Raw genomic sequence first — 19,902 nt, 5'->3', positions numbered from 1 at the left:
CGAAGGGGGGTGGATCGGGAGAGACCCACGTGACCTGCTCCAACCAATAGCTGCGTCATTCACCAAAAGCGCCTCCTCCTGATGGTGGGCAGACAGGGCTCCATCAAGAAACGACACCAAGCAGAGGGGCTTCCTCTCAGCTCCCAGACCAAGCCCAGAGCCTGGGAGAAAACCCCTGGGAAAAGCATATACACAAATGCAAGAAAGCCATTCAACAGTATTAGTCCACTAAAGGAAGGAGAGATTCAGAGGTCCCACTGGACTCAGAAACTCTAAGCGGGTTTTGTGAACCGCCCAGAGAGCTTCGGCTATTGGGCGGTATAAAAATGTAATAAATAAATAAATAAATAAATAAATGAACAAACCAGAGGCCACTGGCGCATGCCTCTGCCTCTGCTTGTCATGTTCAGATTCTCTCTCTCTCAGTTTTTATTTATTTATTTATTTGACATGGGTGGGAAGGCTAACTCCAACCCGGAACCCCTGAGAATGGAAATTTACAGTAGGTACAAATGATCCTTTCTCCAGTGGTTCTGGAGTGGGTTACTTGTGCTAACAACAACAAAAAGTATTGCTTATTTTCATTTGTTTCCCCATGGCTTCAAAATTTCCAGAAATTTTACAACTCTTGGGCCTAGTATGCATTTGACATGGAAGCGTCTGTGTGTCACTGCGCTACTTACTTTTTGATACTGCTCTTCGTTCATCTGCAGGGCAACAAGGAAATCTGCATGCTGACAGAAGAGACAAGACACACTCAGGGCCATGGACGTCACTTCCTGTCTTCTACAACAGACTTCCCCAACCTGGTGCCCTCCAGATGTTCGCCATGCTAGCTGGGAATTATGGGAGTTGCAGCCCAACAGATCTGGAGGGCACCAGGTTAGGGAAGGTTGGACAGTAAAGTTGTACACACTATGATCAGCTCTCAAACAACGGCAGCCATGCTCAGGTTTTTTTTTAGATTAAATGTCAACTGTGCTCACCCACCATGGTTGATTGTCTCACCCGGGAATCCCCAACAAGTTTCCAAAGGACCCCAGGGCTGTTCAGAACATGTTTTCAAACTATGTGATACTACGGTGGCCTAGATGGTGAAACCGCTAAGGGCAAACCTAATTCCTGTATGGATGTTCAGGGTGTAATGAAAGAGTTTTAAAAGATTATTGTCCATGTTTTGTGGCATTTACAGTAGGAAACACCCCCTAGAACTGCCAGTGGGCATTCAGCAAGTGTGCTTGCCAGATCAAGCATGGGGGTGAAAATATTATAGGATATCAGAGTCTGGGCGGGTGAGAGAGGAGGAGGACCCACAATGCACTGAGTCTCAGCTGCTATAAGAGCCCCTGAACGTGTGCCCAGGACACTACTTGCCTCTGCCATCTCTTTAATCTTCTGTTCGTAGAACTCCCGCTCCAGCTGCACTGCAGGGAGGAGAGAGAGCTGGTCAAAGCCGCTGCAGTACCGTCGCTTGTTCTCCAAGAAGAACATGCGCTTCTCAATTTTCATAGCACCTAAAGCGAAAATGGAAAGAAAGTCAGAGAGATGATTTAAAGAAAACCAACCCTTCTTTGAATAAGGAAGCAATGGCAGGAGTGCAAGGGCTCTCAGCAAAGCGGTCCCCTTTGCAAGTTTAGCCCCCATTCCAACCCCATACCAGCTCTATTTGTTCTGGTATGTTCTATAGAATCATAGAATAGTAGAGTTGGAAGGGGCCTATAAGGCCATCGAGTCCAACCCTCTGCTCAATGCAGGAATCCACCCTAAAGCATCCCTGACAGGTGTTTGCCCAGCTGCCTCTTGAAGGCCTCTAGTGTGGGAGAGCCCACGACCTCCCTAGGTATCTGGGTCCATTGTCGTACTGCTCTAATAGTCAGGAAGTTTTTCCTGATGTCCAGCCGGAATCTGGCTTCCTTTAACTTGAGCCCGTTATTCCGTGTCCTGCACTCTGGGAGGATCGAGAAGAGATCCTGGCCCTCCTCTGTGTGACAACCTTTCAAGTATTTGAGGAGTGCTATCATGTCTCCCCTCAATCTTCTCTTCTCCAGACTAAACATGCCCAGTTCTTTCAGTCTCTCCTCATAGGGCTTTGTTTCCAGACCCCTGATCATCCTGGTTGCCCTCCTCTGAACACGCTCCAGCTTGTCTGCATCCTTCTTGAAGTGTGGTGCCCAGAACTGGACAAAATACTCTAGATGAGGCCTAACCAGGGCCGAATACAGAGGAACGAGTACCTCACACGATTTGGAAGCTATACTCCTATTAATGCAGCCCAAAATAGCATTTGCCTTTCTTGCAGCCATATCGCACTGTTGGCTCATATTCAGCTTGTGATCTACAACAATTCCAAGATCCTTCTGGTTTGTAGTATTGCTGAGCCAAGTATCTCCCATCTTGTAACTGTGCATTTGGTTTCTATTTCCTAGATGTAGAGCTTAGCATTTATCTCTATTAAATTTAATTCTGTTGTTTTCACTTTAATGAAAGCTCTAGTTAGGGAGGGCCATTAAGTGATCCCCAAATTACAGGTGTGGGAAACGGAAGGCTGAGCCCATGTTCAAAGAGAACCACAAACGCTCCAAAACAAATCAAGGATGGGCGCACTCCGCGCCACCCAAACCCAGTACCAAGAAGGATGGCACTATCTGTATATACATTACGCAAACTTGCATTCAATGACCCGTGCATTAGGGGCACTGGCCATCTAGCGTTTTATTGCTTGCCACCATCAGCACCCTGCAAGGCAACAGAGAACCAGTGGTCAAGTGGCACCTACTTACCTTGTTCAAATTTGAAGTCTATGTAGCAATACTGGTCCATTTCTTTCTTTCTTTTTCGCTTTCCACTGGTTTGAGGAGACAGTTCCTGACAATTTTTGATGGCATCAGAAAAGGCCTAAAAAAAAGGCAAGGTAGCAAGTGAACACAAATTCATGAATACAGGCAGAGGTTTCTGCAGACGCCTGTGATGGAGATCAAGGCTGCACATTATTTTCTGGGTTCCCCCACCCCAAGCTGGTACCAATTCCAGTTCTATAGACATTGACTTTTGCACACAGTTGTCTGCATACCTACAGATGATGAGTGCAAGGATTTGTGGACCGAGGAGCTCTAATTCAACTCAGGCACTGGAATGAGAATAGAACATGATCTCACCAGGGCCGGCCCTACCATTAAGCAAAGCAAAGCATTTGCCTCAGGCGGCAGATGTTGGAAGGCGGCAGCAAGGTGTTGGAGAGAGACCTGTGTGCCATGCAGCCAGCTCCGCACCTTCCAAGTTGGCCTGCTGCCTTCAGGTGCACTGGAGGATGCTTCATCCTCAGTGTTGAAGACAGATTTATCTGCCATTCCAATTGGCTTTTGTGCATGGAGTGGAAGTGGGCACCATCTTGTCCTTTGCCTCCAGCAGCAAAGTTTCTTGGACTGCCCCTCCTACAGCCACGAAGTAGCAATTCTCCAAATGAGATTGGAATTATGAGGCAAGTGGAGGAGCAGTTGCTCCCACAAAGCCAGTGCAGATCGATGAGATATGCAAAGATATTAAGAACATCAGAAGAGCCCTGATGTGATCAGTCCAAGGGTCCACCTAGTCCAGCATTCTGTTCACACAGTGGCCAACCAGCTGCCCACAGGGAGCCCAGGAGGAGGATGCAAGTGCAACAGCACCCTCCCACCCATGTTCCCCAACACCTGGTGTCCACAAAACCTTATGCCAGCATAAACGTGTTCGTCCTTAAACTACTACAAGACTCCTTGTTGTTTTTCACTACTATTAGTTGTTTTGTAGGCAATAGGTTTACATTTCTACTAGCATGTTTTATTAACTCTTGATATTTTTAATCACAAAGTTGCTAGTTATTTGGATCTTATTTCTTGCTCTGTTCCTCAATATTGTTGTTGAGAAAAAGAGGAACCAAGAGGGAGAAACCTTTCGTGTGATTGCATAGTGACCCTTGAATTGGCGCAGCGCCCACTTGATGTCCTGGCTGCTCAGCATTTTGAAGTCTGCCATGAGGAGGTCAGCTGCTTGGCTAAAGCAACGTTGGTCAAGCGGATCAAGTTTGGAGAAGTCAAAGTAGTCCACTTCTGGCAACTGAAAAAGGAGAGGCGTGGGGAGAAGAGGAAAGAGTCAGTGAGCACTTGGCCAGCCTTGAACTTTTTTTGCGTTTATTAAAATTTTATTCCACCCTTCTTCTGCCAAGGAGTTGAGGCCCAAGGCACCTCAAAAGCTGGACAAGAAGGTTCTGTGTAAAATGATTGTTTAGACAAAAAAACAACAACACCCAGGGGTGATATGAACATTCTCTTGGTTTTTGATTTTTGGTTTTTACATGGGTTGAGTTTGTTTGTTTTTAACTGACTCCAGAAGAGCTGTTTTCACAAGCGGCCAGAACAGCGTCTTTGAATGGGGTAGAGATTCTTCCGCTGCCTAGCTCACAGTACACACAGTAAAGAAAGAGGAGCTTCTTTTAGGTACATCTTTAAAAAAGGCGCACGGAAGCACCTTCGCAACGACGTGTAGATCTGGCCCTGGTAATTTAAATCAATTTCATGCTGCTTCATGGAAAGTCTTTCAAACTTGCCCTTACAAACCTCAACAGAAAACCCAATGCACACACGAGAATGAAGCTAGAAGAGCAGCCTCCTTTCATATTTTCAAATGTATGTCTCTTTCTAAAGACAGGGGAACCTTTTTTTGGCCGGAACATCGGACAGACCCTTGGGAAACATCATAAACACAAACATATTCATATTTTCTCTCTCTGATTCCCCTCCTCACCACCCCCAGCCCACCACTATGCACCAGGAGTAACAGCGTGAGCCTCTTAAAGCAAAACGAGCCTTAATAAACATTACTGATTTTGCAGAAGAAAGAGTGTTTCTCACTTGCCTTTGTCTTATCTGGGCTGGGGAGCAGGCTGCTAATTGGATTTAAAACCACCCTGCCTGCCTTCTTTGGATAATCTGGATTTTCCAGAAGTAAATTACAAAGTCTGCAAAGCAAAGGAAGACAGACAGTTACTTGGGAAAGACCATCTTCTGCACATCCCTCCACCCTGCGAATTAACAACCGAGCCTTGGTAGATGGATACCGTTTTAATGCAGAAAGTAAAAGAGAAATAAGAGGACCCAGTGCAACAGGGAAGAGCAAGGGGGAGTCGGACCATAAGCAAAAGATGTAGTGGCATCAGGAAGAGGAAAGGAAAAGAGTTTAGAGGGGCAAGTGAACGATATCAGCTGGCTGCAAGCTATATGAGACATTTGCCAAGGTTGACTGAAAGATCCTGCTTAGATTGAGTGAGTTAGGACCATTACTCAACAAAAGAAATCTTAACTGATCAGTCATAGGTATTTAAAATTGATCAGACCTGCATACTTTTGCATAGAAATAAGTCAATTTTTTCTGAAGGGAAAAACATCAACACTATTTTTTAGATGCATGGGTTTCAAGTAGGCACCATCTCAGGAGCGGCATTCCTTCAAGGTAGGATTTGCAAGCAACCTCTTCTACCAAGGCAAAATGCCAAACACCCTTTCTTCAGCAGAGTGCTGGAAACCCCGCTCTTATCTCCAATGACCAGAGATAAGACGGTATTTCAAGGGCATTTAAACGTTAAATAACCTGCTCTTAAAATGGAAAGGTATTTAAAAGAGCAAGGTATTTAAACTAGTCCTGTGAAGAAGTGGGATAGAAACAGAAGGCTTGTGCTTTAAAAGTCTGTTTCTATGGCTTACTTGTGCGTAGAATGAGCTGTGATTTGCATGCTTGGTGGAAAAATGTCCAAGTGGGTAGGAACTACATCTGGCCAGACCCACTGCTGGAATGGAGCCCCCAAGACCCTTTGCAAATTCACCCCCGGGCTGAAAGAGGTTCCCCGCCCCTGGTCTAGAGATGCTAACTAAAGAGTGGGCTAATATTGGAGCTACCATATTTCTTCAATTCTAAGACGCACTTTCCCCCCCATATAAACATCTCTAAAAATGGGGTGCATCTTACAATCGCGGGTGTGTCTTAGGTTTCTTTTTTCTGTTGGTGGTACTGAAATTAGTATGCGTCTTACAATCGAAGAAACATGGTAATAAAGGAGCAAGAATCCCATTCCTGCTCCATTAGGAAAGTGAAATTTACAACAGGCGTGTCTATTTCAGACTAAATGTCCTCAAGGTGGTTTATAAGGTGAAATTTTAAAATGATATAAAACACAACTAGAAGAGCAGCATAAGACATTCAAAACTAAGTCTTAGTTGTCGTACGTTTTTAAGTGTCATCCATAGGATTATGACTGTGCCACAAACACCTTGGCTACTTACACGTTTAAGTCACAGCAGTTTTTGCTCTGGATTAGCTCTTCAATGTAGTCGGTCGCTGCATCTGGAAACCTTGCTTCCTGGATTTAGGTGGGTGAAATGGGAGAGAAAGACCATTTGGATTAACAAGCAGTTCACACACAAAATTCACATTTAAAGTGACAAGAGCAGGGATGGGGGGGATTCTTAATGCAAACAGGGCAACAGTTGTAGATTAAAATCTCCTCACTGTAGTATCTTCTTGGCTCGCCGCTCTGACCATGTAACTCCACTTCTGAAATCTCTTCATTGGCTTCCAATTCACTTCAGAATCCAATATAAACTTCTCCTGTTGACCTACAAAGCTTTTCACTGTCTAGCTCCTTCCTATCTCTCCTCTCTCATCTCACACTATTGCCCCGCTCGTGCTCTTTGCTCCTCTGATGCCATGTTTCTCACCTGCCCAAGGGTCTCTACTTCCCTTGCTCGGCTTCGTCCATTCTCTTCTGCTGCCCCTTACGCCTGGAACGCTCTTCCAGAACATTTGAGAACTACAAGTTCAATCGCAGCTTTTAAAGCTCAGCTAAAAACTTTTCTTTTTCCTAAAGCTTTTAAAACTTGATTTTGTTCTGACTTTATACTGTTAGTTTTACCCTACCCTGTGCCTGTTTACCCTACCCTGTGCCTGTTTGCTTTCTCTTCCCCTCATTGTTTTATTATGGTTTTATTAGAATGTAAGCCTATGCGGCAGGGTCTCGCTATTTACTGTTTTACTCTGTACAGCACCATGTACATTGATGGTGCTATATAAATAAATAAATAATAATAATATCAACACATCAGCCGCCCACTCCCAACTATTGCAATATGCTAAGGAGCATGTTCCATAAACATCATTTTAAAGATGCTGTTATTCATCTGGAATTTTAGACTGTGTGGGATGAAATTCTATTTCTTTATTGATATATCATTATTCCTGTATGCATGAAGGATTCCTTGGAGGCAGGCAGTTTGTAAGCCATTGTTTTAAGGCCTGCATTACGCTTTCCACATGTGCCCAGTCACTTTATATGCACTTACCATGTGTAGGGTGACGCTATGGAAAGGAGGACAGGGCTCCTGTATCTTTAACAGCTGTATAGAAAAAGGAATTTCTACAGGTGTCATTTGTACATATGGGGAACCTGGTGCAAATTCCCTCTTCATCACAAGTTAAAAGCTGCGGGAGCCCTGCCCTCTTTCGTATCTGTTCCTGTGGTCTGCACCCTGTATAAAATTAGGCCATAGTGATCATGTCAAAATGAGTCCCGCCCAGCTGCACGCTCACCATCTCTCTGATGAGCGAAGCAATGATGTTTTTGTCTGATTTAGCAGAACCTCCCTTGGGAAAGTCACTGGAGCCAGGAGCCAGCGAGACTGGAAAAGCTGGGCCAGCCTGTTCATTTCTAGGAACTTGCTGGCCTCCCTTTTCCTCGAGGGGATGACCCAGCTGAGGGAAAGCAGGGCCTGCAATCCCATCTTGCTCTGGTTCGGGCCTACTCTGGTCTGGGCCTGCATCCTCCTGGTGCATCTTTGGTGGCAGGCCCAATTCTATTTGCAACCACTTTTGCTGAGGAGAAAGGAGGTCGACCAGAGTCCGGGCCTCCTTCTCAGCGGGCTGGATGATCCAGTTGCGTGTTCAGTTCTTCCAAGGGTTGGCAGCTAAGAACTACCTGAGCGCCGACGTTTGTCTGATGTTTCCTGCAGGGCTAAACTGTCGCAGCTCCTTTGGCCTTATCTCACTTTCCCGCCAATTTAGTCCTGGCTTTGGAGAGGCCTTTGTACTACCTCAGGAACCACGGCTTGAGTTCCGACCCTCTTTACGACATGACATTTCTGCTTAAATCTGGGAGTCATATAAAAATATGATAAATAAGCAACATTTATAGCTCAGGCAGAATTCCACCTGGCCTGTGTCAAACAACCATTCTGGGAGTTAGGAGAAAAAGCAGGGGAGCTATTGGCAATTCAGAGGAAACCATCGTAGGTTTGTGTGTAACTAAGATTGTTCCATGGAAGGAAGTGCTACATGCATGCAGTTCACCTGAGGACATGTGAGAAAACATGTTGCAAAATGGGCGAAGCAATACTTAAAAAAAAATGTTTATTGCAGTAACATGACAGATGTGCATTGGAACTCCTGACATTTCAACATGTTATAATTTACATTTCATGTTCTCTCTACCCACTCACCCACCCATAACCTCCCTGATGTGTGTACCATCTTTATTCCTTGGTTTTGTTTTGGCAGACGTTAGTATAAAGTTTTTTTATATTTAACTAGTTGGTTGTGCCCATTCTTCCTTTTTTGAACGACTCTGACATGGAGTTTGCGTTTCTAGACTAATTTCTCTTTGCAGGCCTCTATTTGCACTTGCAATTTGGCTTATATGGAGTTTGGAAAACTAGTAAATTAACAATTACGGCTCACTAGATGGTTTCAGGTAAGCCATTCTCTCTCTCAGATTAAAATACAGGGGAACTCTTTAAGAATTACACTAAAATGTGAAGTGCTTTGGACTCTCTAAAACGCTATTCACACCCACTCATACACCATTCTTGCCGTTCAGTGTCAACAATACTGCGACGGACCAAGGGGCCTGACTCAGTGGCTGGGTTCACACAACACGAAAACTCTCACTCGATGTTAATTGTGGGTTATGGTTGAACTGTACATGGTTGTGCTTTGTTAGCCAGCTGTGCTAACAAACCATGGTTTGTTAACCACGAACAGCCCACGGTGAAGGAAGGAGCGTTGTGAACAAGGCTGTAATTCAACTAAGGCCTTGGTTGAGTTTTATGCTAGAATGAAAGGCTGGAAACTCCTGAGATTTTATTGCCGGTGGCTGCGTGTGGCTTTTCTCCGCCTTTCTTGCCATTTGGAAAACAATTAAGATTCTGTGCTAGGTTTCAACCATTTCCGCCTAGAAACATTTACTTTTTTGAGTCGCTGTGATGTGAAAATTTGCAGACAACTGTACCGTATTTCTTCGATTCTAAGACGCCATCGATTGTAAGACGCACACTAATTTCAGTACCACCAACAGAAAAAAAAGCTTTGATTCTAAGAAATAATAAACACACCCGCGATTCTAAGACGCACCCCGTTTTTAGAGATCTTTATACGGGGGAAAAGGTGCGTCTTAGAATCGAAGAAATACGGTAGTTACCTAGCTGCTGCTCCATACCACCAAGAACAGCAAAACGTTTCTGGGTACAGATTCTCTCTAGGAAACCAGGATACAAAAAACAGAGTGCACAATGGTTGTTTTTAATTACAAAAAATTCAAATTACAATATAATACAGAGACTTTTTACATACAGAATATTAGAACAGTTTCTTACCAGAAGGCAAAGAAAAATATTCTTTTTTTCCTGTTTTTTCCTCTCTTTTTTTTTTAATAAACCACATATTCATTTTCAGCTATTGTTATACAAAGTTGCAGAACATGCACACCTTCCCTTGACAGGGTTTGCTCTTTTTTTTTTTAATTCATCTTTTTTTTCTTTTCTTTTTTTTGCTAAGTGCAAATACTAGATTTCTCTCTCCACCTTTTAAGGCAAGTTAAATGCGACACTGCAAATTTGATAATAGAAAGTACCTGTTAAAATGTCAAGCTTGGGGTATACAAAAAAACCCACATACTTCCCCTTGTCTACCCGTAAAGAGAGATGGACTTCTTTTTTTTTTTTTAAAGGAAGTCACAAATAAAGAAACAAACACAAGAAAGTTCATAATAATAATTAAAAAAACCTTTAACATATGCACATTTTTTTAAAGTATGCAGGAAATATTGATTAAAGTGAAGGAAACGCAACCTAACTGATGCCGAAAAAAGACGGAACATGGCTTTAAGAGGGTGAAGCTGAAAAGGCCATCTGAGCGTCCTTCCTTACAGATTAATCTGCCATATTGCCGTGGCACTAATGTAGGAGGTTTTACCCAGAAGGTCTGACTATCAGTGGACATTTCAAAACTATCCCGTGTTACTATGTATTAGTTCTCACCAAGGTGGGTGTTTCTGGGCTGTGTACCTCTTTCACGTGAATGAATGCTGTATTAAACTATTTTTTAAAAAAAAACACTGCATGTAGAAAACTATCAGGGCAAGGGATAGAGGCTAGGCGAGAATTCCTTAACTTGCTAGTTTTGTGCATGAAGGGAGTTATTTTTTGGAGAAGCATTCTTTCACATGAGCTATTGTCACCTGCAGTCCATAGAGGTATAATTCAGACACACGTTTACCACCGCAGCAAGAACTATAATTCAGTGAGAACGCTACATTACAGCCGGGTCATAATGTTCCCTGTTTCAGACACAACCTGGGCACACAGGTTTGCACAGGCAACTCTTCCTTTTCTTGGTCAAAGTGCAACAAGCCTGTTGCTTATAAACAGGTCATGATCTACTGGTAAATTTGGAAAACGTCAAATAGCCGACATATATCAGACTCAGATACTTGCTGCAAAATCCAAATTCTTTGAGCCTCTTGCCAGCACATGGCTGTCTTTTGCCAAATTCAGTGTTCTTACCATGTGAAGGAGTGATCAAGGAACCAAAACTTAAAAGCCAGTTCAAGGGGCAAACTGTTTATCCTAAACAAGTCACACACACCCAAACAGGCAAGTCGCAAATAGAAACAGAAGTTAATGCTAAAAGAACCTCCCATCCATAACAGGGAAGACAGTTCAACGAAACGGTTCAAGGCAGAGTCAACCGTGGACTTGAGAGAAGCTATGAAATCTGAGAGGAATTGGGTCTTGGCATCTCTGACTTTTCATGATCCAGAGTTAAGGTCTTTGCTTCAGTCTCACACATCAAAAGGTGCTGTTCTAACATAAGAAAGGCCAAAAGATTTGGAAACTCAATGCCAGCGTGAACTCAAGAGGCTTTCCCCATTGTTAGTGGTCAAGCACAGAACAGTAGAGAATGGAGAAAGAGAGTTTGCTTTAAATACAGACAAAATGGCAAAGATTCAACAGCCCAAGCAAAAGAGAGTCTTCCTTAGGCTGAAACTAAAAAAAAAAAGAAGGATTATCCCTTAATTTCATTAGAGCACTAAAAATGAGGGGGGTAATGCTCAGTGAGCCATTTTAGTCGACAAATATTAGTGATATTCCTTGGTCTTTTTTATTTAAGTTAAACACCCTCTTATCAAATAGAAAACCCATTAAAATAGGCGCCATTGTATGGGAAAAAATGACTTCCCACTGTCCTGGCCTATGGAAGCTCAGCTGTCCACATTCTTAATATCCAATAGATTTAAAGCACTGTTTAATACAGGCTTAATCTGCCCAGTGCTAATGTTGTCATTAAGATCTTTAATTTCCATAGGGGAAGAGCAGGAACCCCACTGAAATGAACAGGAGGTTACAGTGCAGAAAGACTCTGGAGTTGGCACCAGCCTCCTGCTCTCCTGTCTCAAGGAAACCCTAAAAGCAAAAACTCCTAGGGGGTGCGTCCCTAATTATGAATTAAACCACAGGATTGCATCCACAAATCACTCCTGTGTCCAAAGTTGTGATGTGCCGGGAAAAGAGTCAAGGTGCTTCAGAATCCCCACAGCATCAAGTCTTCTCATCAGCACACCAGGCAATTGCTACTTTAAAAACACGGCACTATCAGCATGCTTTGCAATTGCTGCTTCAAGAAATAGGTTAAGGTGCTGATTTTAAAACCTGAATAAAGACCACATGAGTAGCATCTGATCAGCTCTGTCTTTTGCGCCTTTAAAAGTATATATTACGAAAGAGCAGCAATGTCAACAACGGCTAACAGCATGATTGTTAATTCAGATATAGCTACGGATGAAACTGGAACAGAGAGTTAATGCAATGGAATTTTTAAGCCAGTATAAAACTTCAGGATGGCTGAAATCAACTTGGAATACAGCTATTGCCCGATTAATCCCACCCCATCCCACCTGCATTCAAATGTCCTACAGTTGGGTGCACCATATACCTGGGACAAAGGGTGCCATGTTTCACCATGGGAACATTCTCCCACATACTACTTTGATCATCATTTACTGTGCATGGCCCTACATGAAGCCTGTGGGCTACACACTATTAAAAAAGAAGACAGACCCTGGCTTGCTGCCTTGTGCAGGGAGCTATACAAAACACTAGAGAGATGTTTTTAGAAATGTAGGTATTTTTAAGGAAACCTAGCCATAAAAATATTTGGGTTCAATTTGCTTGATTACTAAATTAAAAAAAAAATCACTTAAGGGCAGCTTCCAGATTCCTGAACACCCTTCTGTTCAGTAAAAAACAAAGCAAAGCAAAAAAGAACAATTAAAACATTAGTTTGGTGGCATGGCAGGGGGAAGGAACGCCTCTGTACTTTTCTTTGTCTATGGCCCACAGTCACAGCACTACCACACTGCAGAGTTGCTAATGCTTCTGACTGAGGTCAAAAGGAAAGCGGGGAGTGGAGAACGGAGGGGAACAGGGAGAGAAAGGATGGAGAGAAAGAGCAGAACTCAGAACCAGTCTGTTCAAATTCCCCAACGGGGTTGCACTATATTGCTTCTAAAAGGAATAGAGGCCAACTTTTCGAAGGGTGACAGCATTTTTTTTGTATTAGCAAAAGGGTGGGTGGGGATTCCTCCCAAATGGATTTTAGTTTTTAAGGGAGGGGGGGATGATCTTAGCAAATAAGACTTTCAACGGTCGTTGCTGTTTGACGACGAAGTGCTGACTCAAACGGGTGGCAGAATACCGTGAGGACGGGCTGTGAGCGTGGACCACTTGCCCTCAGGGCTTTTGCAGGACTGCTGATCACATGGAAGCCTTATGGTATGATTCGGCTTGACACACAACCTCCGCACGCATGAGCAGTGCGCTCCATCTCTGCGATGGCGACGACGCTTCGAAGTGGGGGGTGCAACGACAGAGATGGAAGAGTGATCGCGTGTCAAGTCGAGGCACAGCACGAAGCCACCGTGTGATGTGTAGGCGCATGGGAGGAGCGTTCTGAGGACAGGAGGCAACCGTAGTACGTGCAGTTGCGGGTCTGGATATAAAACCAGCCCTTCGATCGCTCTTGAGACCCAAGGTTTCCACAGCTGCGTGTGGCGATCCAGCAGCTCAGTCACGCGTACTCAAGGGGGCTCTGTGCACGCAGATGGGCACGAGAATGCTTTGGATCATAGCCGCTGTTGTTCGCGCGGGCACCACTGAGCAATAACCGCTGTGCACCCAGAGTGCCCGAGAGCACTTTGGGGTGATGGCCACACAGTCGCTGGGGCAAGTGCTCCCATGTTGTAACCTGGGCATGAAAAGCGCACCCCCACACACCAAAGCATTCTGAGGCTTCCAGTTAGCTAACCAGTTTGCACAACTGCCCTTCCAACAGTTCCAGATATTTGAACCTCTTTGTCTACAAAACTCTCCAACACAAAGGCCTCCGACCAGTGCTGTAATTCAATTACAAGCCTGCCGCGCGCAGCGTAACCCTGTGGGAAGCAGCCCTAGTGGGGCCATTGGCACACAAGAATACATTAGGCCATGACTGAGTAGGGAATCCAACTCCAGAGGTCCTGTCCAGACACAGAAACATGTACCCTCAGCAATGCTCGTATCACCGAAGTTGCACCTGTTTTGAAACAGATCTCGTTCACTGAGATGGAGGTGAGCAAACCTTTACATGTAGCATCTCAGAAGAAGCAGAGATGCCCAAAACCTCTTTAGGAAATCCTGAGCCGCCAACCAGCCAAGCCCAGGACAGCCATTTGACACTTGCGCCCAGAGCGGGAGAGAGTTATGGAGGAAAGCTTACTGGTTGTCCGGCGAGAGCCCTGACCGGATTTCTTCCTGACCATGTGGCTTTAGAAGCTGCTCTCCTGTGGTTTCAAGCAGCCTGAAAGGGGTCTCCCTGCCAATTTCTGCTTGCTGCCAAAGCATTAAAGCCTCTGTCAAGAACTGTGAAACGGTATATAACTCTGCCAAACAAACAACCTTCAGCACACCACGGCTAACCCTTCAAATACAACTCCCTCCCGCTCTCGGCATCCTTTTGGCCAATGGGTGAACTATGGTTTTGGCACAAGGCTTTTAAGGGTGCTGTCCTGTGCCCATCTCACCAAGTGCTTCCTTTCTGAAAACAGCATCAGGACACATGCGCACACCACCCTTCTCGAAGCCGCAGCCCAAATGCTGTTCTCCAAGCTTAAGCAACGAAAGCCCATTTCATGACAACTGTTGAAAGAACCGGGGGGGGGGGGGGGACGGGGACAGTGCCTATGGTTTGCTGGAATTGGGGAGTGGGGAGGGGTGGAGGGGGAGCATCTGCCAGTGTGTGGACTTTCCCTGCAGTGACTTCCAAAAGTCCTGTCGCCTCCCAGAATCAGAACCGATGCCGAGGCTGCGGACCAAAGTGCATAGGAAGATTGTGCTCCAGCTGCAAGTTCATCTGGGGGAAGTCGAAGTTTACCCGCATGTTCGGCATGTTAGGCAGGGGGGGCACATAAGGGGCAGGGATGGGGCCGAGATTAATGGGGCCAATGTTGTTGTAGAGCGGGCGGACAGGGGGCAGCGGGAAGGGAGGGTGCACGAACGGGTAGGGGGGGATTTGGTGGTGAAGGTTCTGTGGAACCGGCCTGGGGATGGCTTCGATCCGAGGGATTTTCTCGGCAGGCTTCTCGGCCGGGGGCCCGATCCGCTTAAAACTGTTTTCTGTAAAAGAAAAAGAGAAACACAGAGTAGAAGGCAAGGCAGAAGGCGACAGCTTTCAAGGGTGCCGTCTGTATTTGAATAGATCACAATTGTTGTAGATCACAAGCTGAATATGAGCCAACAGTGCGATGCGGCTGCAAGAAAGGCCAATGCTATTTTGGGCTGCATTAATAGAAGGATAGCTTCCAAATCGCGTGAGGTCCTGGTTCCTCTCTATTGGGCCCTGGTTAGGCCTCATCTAGAGTATTGTGCCCAGTTCTGGGCTCCACAATTCAAGAAGTGAATTGTCTATGTTAATGACTTATAATTTTGTTGTGTATTTTAAACGTTTATGGGGTTTTTTTCAGTTTTTTATACATTTCTTTTCCTAGGTTTTACAATGTATGCTTTAAACTTTGTAAGACCGCCTTGCGGCCCAGTATCTGGCAAAAGGCGGGATACAAATAAATATTATTATAATAACAACAACAACAACAACAACAACGGGGAAGAGGAGACAAAAACTTCAAAGCAACAAGCTTTGTGGTATTGGCATCGCTCTGTTCACATAGCAACCCCAGCTAAAACTCTAAGACAGCTGCCGTGCTCTATGCGTGAGGACAGATGACGGAACCAACCTCCATTTTTCCTCTTTTGTTCCTCTTCAGCTTCCTTCTGAATCTCTTGGATTATCTTCTCATCATCTTCCTATGGATAGAAACAAAGAAAAGTATCAGCAGAGATGTGGGTCACTACGGTTAAAAAAAGAAGGAAAGCTAAGATTCTGGGTAAAGGTGCACTGAATTCAGCACCAAAAAATAAATAAATCTGAATTCTGCAACCTGTACAAGAAATATGCAAACTTGTATGACCTCGCTTATTTTGCATAAGTGTATTCTGTGAATATTATACTTTTATGCTGCAAAACGTGTTTATTCCCCGCACCCTTCCAACTGTTGGGAAAGATATAAGGCAATTCCCCTCTGTTTTTCGAAGTTTCACCCACAACACACTTTGAGGCCTATCTTTGTAGCCATAAAGACTAGGAACGTATTTTTAAAGATGAAAGCTGAGAGTTTTCAGGCATCTGAATCTGGTAACCAATAAATATCGCTTCCTGTGGAAATACAGCTTCACACACAGCGCTGGTCACAAGTTAATGACGGTCCTGATGAGAAACACAGATTCAGACTGACCGAGTGTGCTTAGGTTGTGCGGCTGAGCGTTTTTCAGTGACAACTTGGATCATGGAAGGAAGTGGGAGGGGAGGGCAAAACAGCAGGTGCGCTGCCATGCTGCTGACCATGTACTGTGTGCTTGTATGGGATCCTCACTCACCGCAGAGCATGGCTAAGCTGCTTACAGACAGAACACTGATCCTACCACAAGCTTGACAGAGCAGATGGTAACAAGCAAACTCCCCCCCCCCCCAGGTCCTTTTCATGCCCCTCCCAGCCCTTCCAAGGAGCAGCTGGAGCAACGTTAAGCTTTTAAATGGCCTTCAACCATTAAATATTTAGATTAAAGCTACAACTCCCACCCGAAGGCCCAACGACCGGACAAGGCGTAAAACGAAAGACACCGGCTCTGGCAGCCAAAGAACGGGGGCCGTTGATCTTAGCTAAGTCAGGAAGGATATGTGCCCGGCAAAAAGATGGATTCAGATAAAATCCTCTACGGTAGGGCGGCTTCCCTGTGCCATTTTCTTTTTAGAAACCTGCTCATGTGGCAAGAGACATTATGACGAGCAACGGAAATGCAGGCATCCACTCCCATGACAAGCAACGTCTCTGAAGGGTGAGAGGCGAAGTGAAGGTTCTTCTGGAGGGGTCCTTGAATGCGCAAGGGTGCAAGGAGAGATGTGAAGGCCCAGGGGCAAAAACGGGAAAAATCAGAAAAAGATCCATGTTTTGTGTGTGGGTGTTTCCTGAGGACCATTCCCCCCTCCCCCCCCTAAAAAACCCCTGAAAAAATCTACTTGGATTATGAAATATTTTCTTTTAGAGTTTGACAAGAGAATTTATATGTTGTTCTCTAACCTCTGCTCCTCCCAAAATGATTTCTACAAACTATGTAATAAGAACACATTTATTGAAAGACTGCTTACACTAGTCACTGTGTACACACTGACGATGAGGATGATGTCGATGTCTTTGTCTGTCTGTGTGGATCAACAGAGGATAATATTTGGGAGAAGTGTTTCAGGGAGGTGGAGACTGATATTAGCTGCAGAACTATGTGGAAAGAGCGGGGCCGTCCCATAAGGAAAATGTAAAAAAGTAACAACACAGCACATCTTGTTTTCATTTCCACCTTTTTAATGTCTTCCTGTATTACCCCCACTTCCAATGTGGAAAATACAGTGGATTCGATGAGCGCCCTGGGATCCTCCTATGAAATATGCTGTCCCTGCATTCAACACACATGGACAGGGGCGGCCTGCCAACTTCCCGATTTGGATCTGGTAAAGCCCAGCATGTCTAGAAACGCCTGCTCTGTTTTCTGTTGGGTGTGGTGGCTCAGCGTCTCGCCAGGCTGGGTAGTGAGCGGGACGAGGCCTCTCGGGGTTCTGCCCAGCGAGGCTTGTGCCTCAGCTCCCATTCCTTTTTCTGAGTCAGCAGTTTGAAGCCAGGTCTCCTGCCGAAAGGGTCCCCCAGGCAGAGTGAGGCCTGTGGATCTTTGCTAACGGAACAGCCCGCCTTTTCCCCTCGCAGGAAGGGTCCTGGTGCAGCAGCCGGTGGCGCACACTCCAGTTAAAGAAAGATTTTGAAGCCAGGCTCTGAGCATCAACGGGCACACACCCACACCCACACCACTGCCTCAAGTGAGCGGCAGAACGTAGCTGTGGATTTCTACAGATACCGCAAAGGGCTACAGGGTGTGGCTCAAAGCACGACATTCGAAGCCAAGCCGCTCATTAGGAGCTAAGAAGAGTCATGCAACACACCTGGAGGATGCCAGGTGAGGGAAGGCTGATTTACACATTTGGAACCAAGGAGCGGGGGCTTTTGTTTGATTACTTCTGTAGCTCTGGGCGTGTGCGCACAGACATACACATTGGCTGCGTTCGGACAACACAATAGTCAATGGTGGGTTAATAGTCAACTCCAGGGTTGATTATCAAGGGGGTACTCCCCACGCAATACGTTCCTACACAACTGTGGAGTGGTTGGGGTTGGCGTTGAGTGGACAAATAGTCCATTTGACTGACACGGCTCCTGCCCCTCTTTTCGCCTTCCCTCCTCCCTCAGTCCTCCCGGTGCTATCCCAGCAGCCTCTGCGAGTTGTGCCAGCTGTAGTAGAGCAGCCAGCGCAGTTTCGGCCACTCTTGCCCGGGAACTCTGTAGCCAGCCGAGATAAGTCAACTCAGCCCTGCAAAGTAGTCCACTGAGCCCGATAGACTACATGCTAACCAACGGTTGTGCAAGCGAGAGAGAAACTGGCTAATTATTCCAGGGTGGAGGTAAAAAAAAAAAGGCATTTAAATAGAGTTAATAGCAGCTGGTTTCTCCATCTGTAATGCAGAAATATCACAGTAAAAAAGGCTTCCTTTTTCATGCATGTGTGGGCAGAGCCGTCCTCAATAAGCTCTAAAATGGTTTCATGAGGCAGAGATATTCGGAGGGAGGAGGATTTCTTTAAAACCATTCCCATCTTAGCCAGGGAGTATTTTAGTTACGGTAGGCAAAGGGTGCCTTAGCCAAGTCCTTTCAATGCAAGGAAGGTCAAGAAGATGTAGGGATGGAAGAAAGCAAGAGGAAGGGGGACAAATCATTCATTAAAAGGGAGAGAACACACACACACACACACACAGACTGGCAGCTTGTTCATCAATGAGCCCTGTGATTTAAAAGACTGAAAGTAGGGGAAGAAGGCCAGCTTAAGTCCCAGAGTGCAGGACACAGAATAATGGGCTCAAGTTACAGGAAGCCAGACATCAGGAAAAACTTCCTGACAGTTAGACCAGTACGACAATGGGACCAGTTACCTAGGGAGGTTGTGGGCTCTCCCACACTAGAGGTCTTCAAGAGGCAGCTGGACAAGCATCTGTCAGGGATGCTTTAGGGTGGATTCCTGCACTGAGCAGGGGGGTCAGACTCGATGGCCTTATAGGCCCCTTCCAACTCTACTATTCTATGATTCTATAAGTTATGTATGACCTGGTTAAAGAAACCTGCCTCTTGCCTCTCAGCAAACGTTAGACCCCCTATAAACTGGCAAAACCATCTCAGGAATCTGCCTAGATCAACCTTCCCCAACCTGGTGCCGTTCAGATGTGTTGGACTACAACTTCTATCATTACCAGCCAGCCTGACTAAACTGGGAATAAATCTGAATCCATTCTCTGCCTTATTTCTCTGATTTGCACCCCACATTTCTATCCAAAAAAAGGCACACAAGGCAGCCTGCTTGCTGCTTTTGTCCTCTTCCCTTAGAATCATAGAATAGTAGAGTTGGAAGGGGCCTAAAAGGCCATCGAGTCCAACCCCCTGCTCAATGCAGGAATCTTTAGTCTTTCCTCCAATGGGGAGGGAAACAAAGCAGGTATCCAAAGGGTAAGACTTGGTGGATGCAGAAGACTTCAGCTTGGCTTTGCCTTTTCATCACCTCTGGACACAAACACCATTGCCAGAATGCCAACCCGTGCTTAAATAGCAACACCGTAGGGCAGTTCTTGGGCTGCTGCTTCTCAGAAGAAACGCAGATGCAAACAAAGTACTTGCCAATTACTTCTTACACCAGTCTCACGAGGAGCAAGAGCGAACCAAATCATTGAGATCTGGTGACATGCAACTGCGTTTCAATTTTAATTGATCAGTTAAAAATCAGGTAACTGAACCACGTGATCTTTAAATCAGCAGACAGACCCAATCTACATACATGGATCCAACAGCACGGCACACCTGAACATTCTTCA

At 45.4% G+C, this 19,902-nt stretch overlaps 3 protein-coding genes across 3 annotated transcripts in view; all 3 read right to left on the bottom strand.

The window, feature by feature from the left end:
- The window catches only part of LOC134410299 (E3 ubiquitin-protein ligase RNF216-like), a 31,733-nt gene extending 22,221 nt beyond the window's left edge, over nucleotides 1-9,512 (bottom strand). The window contains 9 exon segments of the mRNA XM_063143491.1: nucleotides 684-734; nucleotides 1,375-1,514; nucleotides 2,781-2,895; nucleotides 3,928-4,092; nucleotides 4,891-4,993; nucleotides 6,312-6,388; nucleotides 7,615-7,945; nucleotides 7,947-7,995; nucleotides 9,497-9,512. Of these exon segments, the coding sequence (XP_062999561.1) occupies nucleotides 684-734; nucleotides 1,375-1,514; nucleotides 2,781-2,895; nucleotides 3,928-4,092; nucleotides 4,891-4,993; nucleotides 6,312-6,388; nucleotides 7,615-7,945; nucleotides 7,947-7,995; nucleotides 9,497-9,512 (1,047 nt within the window).
- SMURF1 (SMAD specific E3 ubiquitin protein ligase 1) overlaps nucleotides 1-19,902 on the bottom strand; it is a 303,336-nt gene that overhangs the window by 145,104 nt on the left and 138,330 nt on the right. The window lies entirely within an intron of this gene.
- RNF216 (ring finger protein 216) overlaps nucleotides 9,577-19,902 on the bottom strand; it is a 69,238-nt gene continuing 58,912 nt past the window's right edge. Inside the window, exons 15-16 of the mRNA XM_063143660.1 lie at nucleotides 15,623-15,692; nucleotides 9,577-15,005 (exon numbers count right to left, since the gene is read on the bottom strand). Of these exons, the coding sequence (XP_062999730.1) occupies nucleotides 14,677-15,005; nucleotides 15,623-15,692 (399 nt within the window). The 3' untranslated portion in view covers nucleotides 9,577-14,676. The remainder of the gene's footprint in view (nucleotides 15,006-15,622; nucleotides 15,693-19,902) is intronic.

This window comes from Elgaria multicarinata, chromosome 17 (genome assembly GCF_023053635.1).
Source record: "Elgaria multicarinata webbii isolate HBS135686 ecotype San Diego chromosome 17, rElgMul1.1.pri, whole genome shotgun sequence".
NCBI classification, from domain to species: Eukaryota; Metazoa; Chordata; class Lepidosauria; order Squamata; family Anguidae; genus Elgaria; species Elgaria multicarinata.
This window is presented reverse-complemented; position numbering and strand designations above follow the sequence as displayed.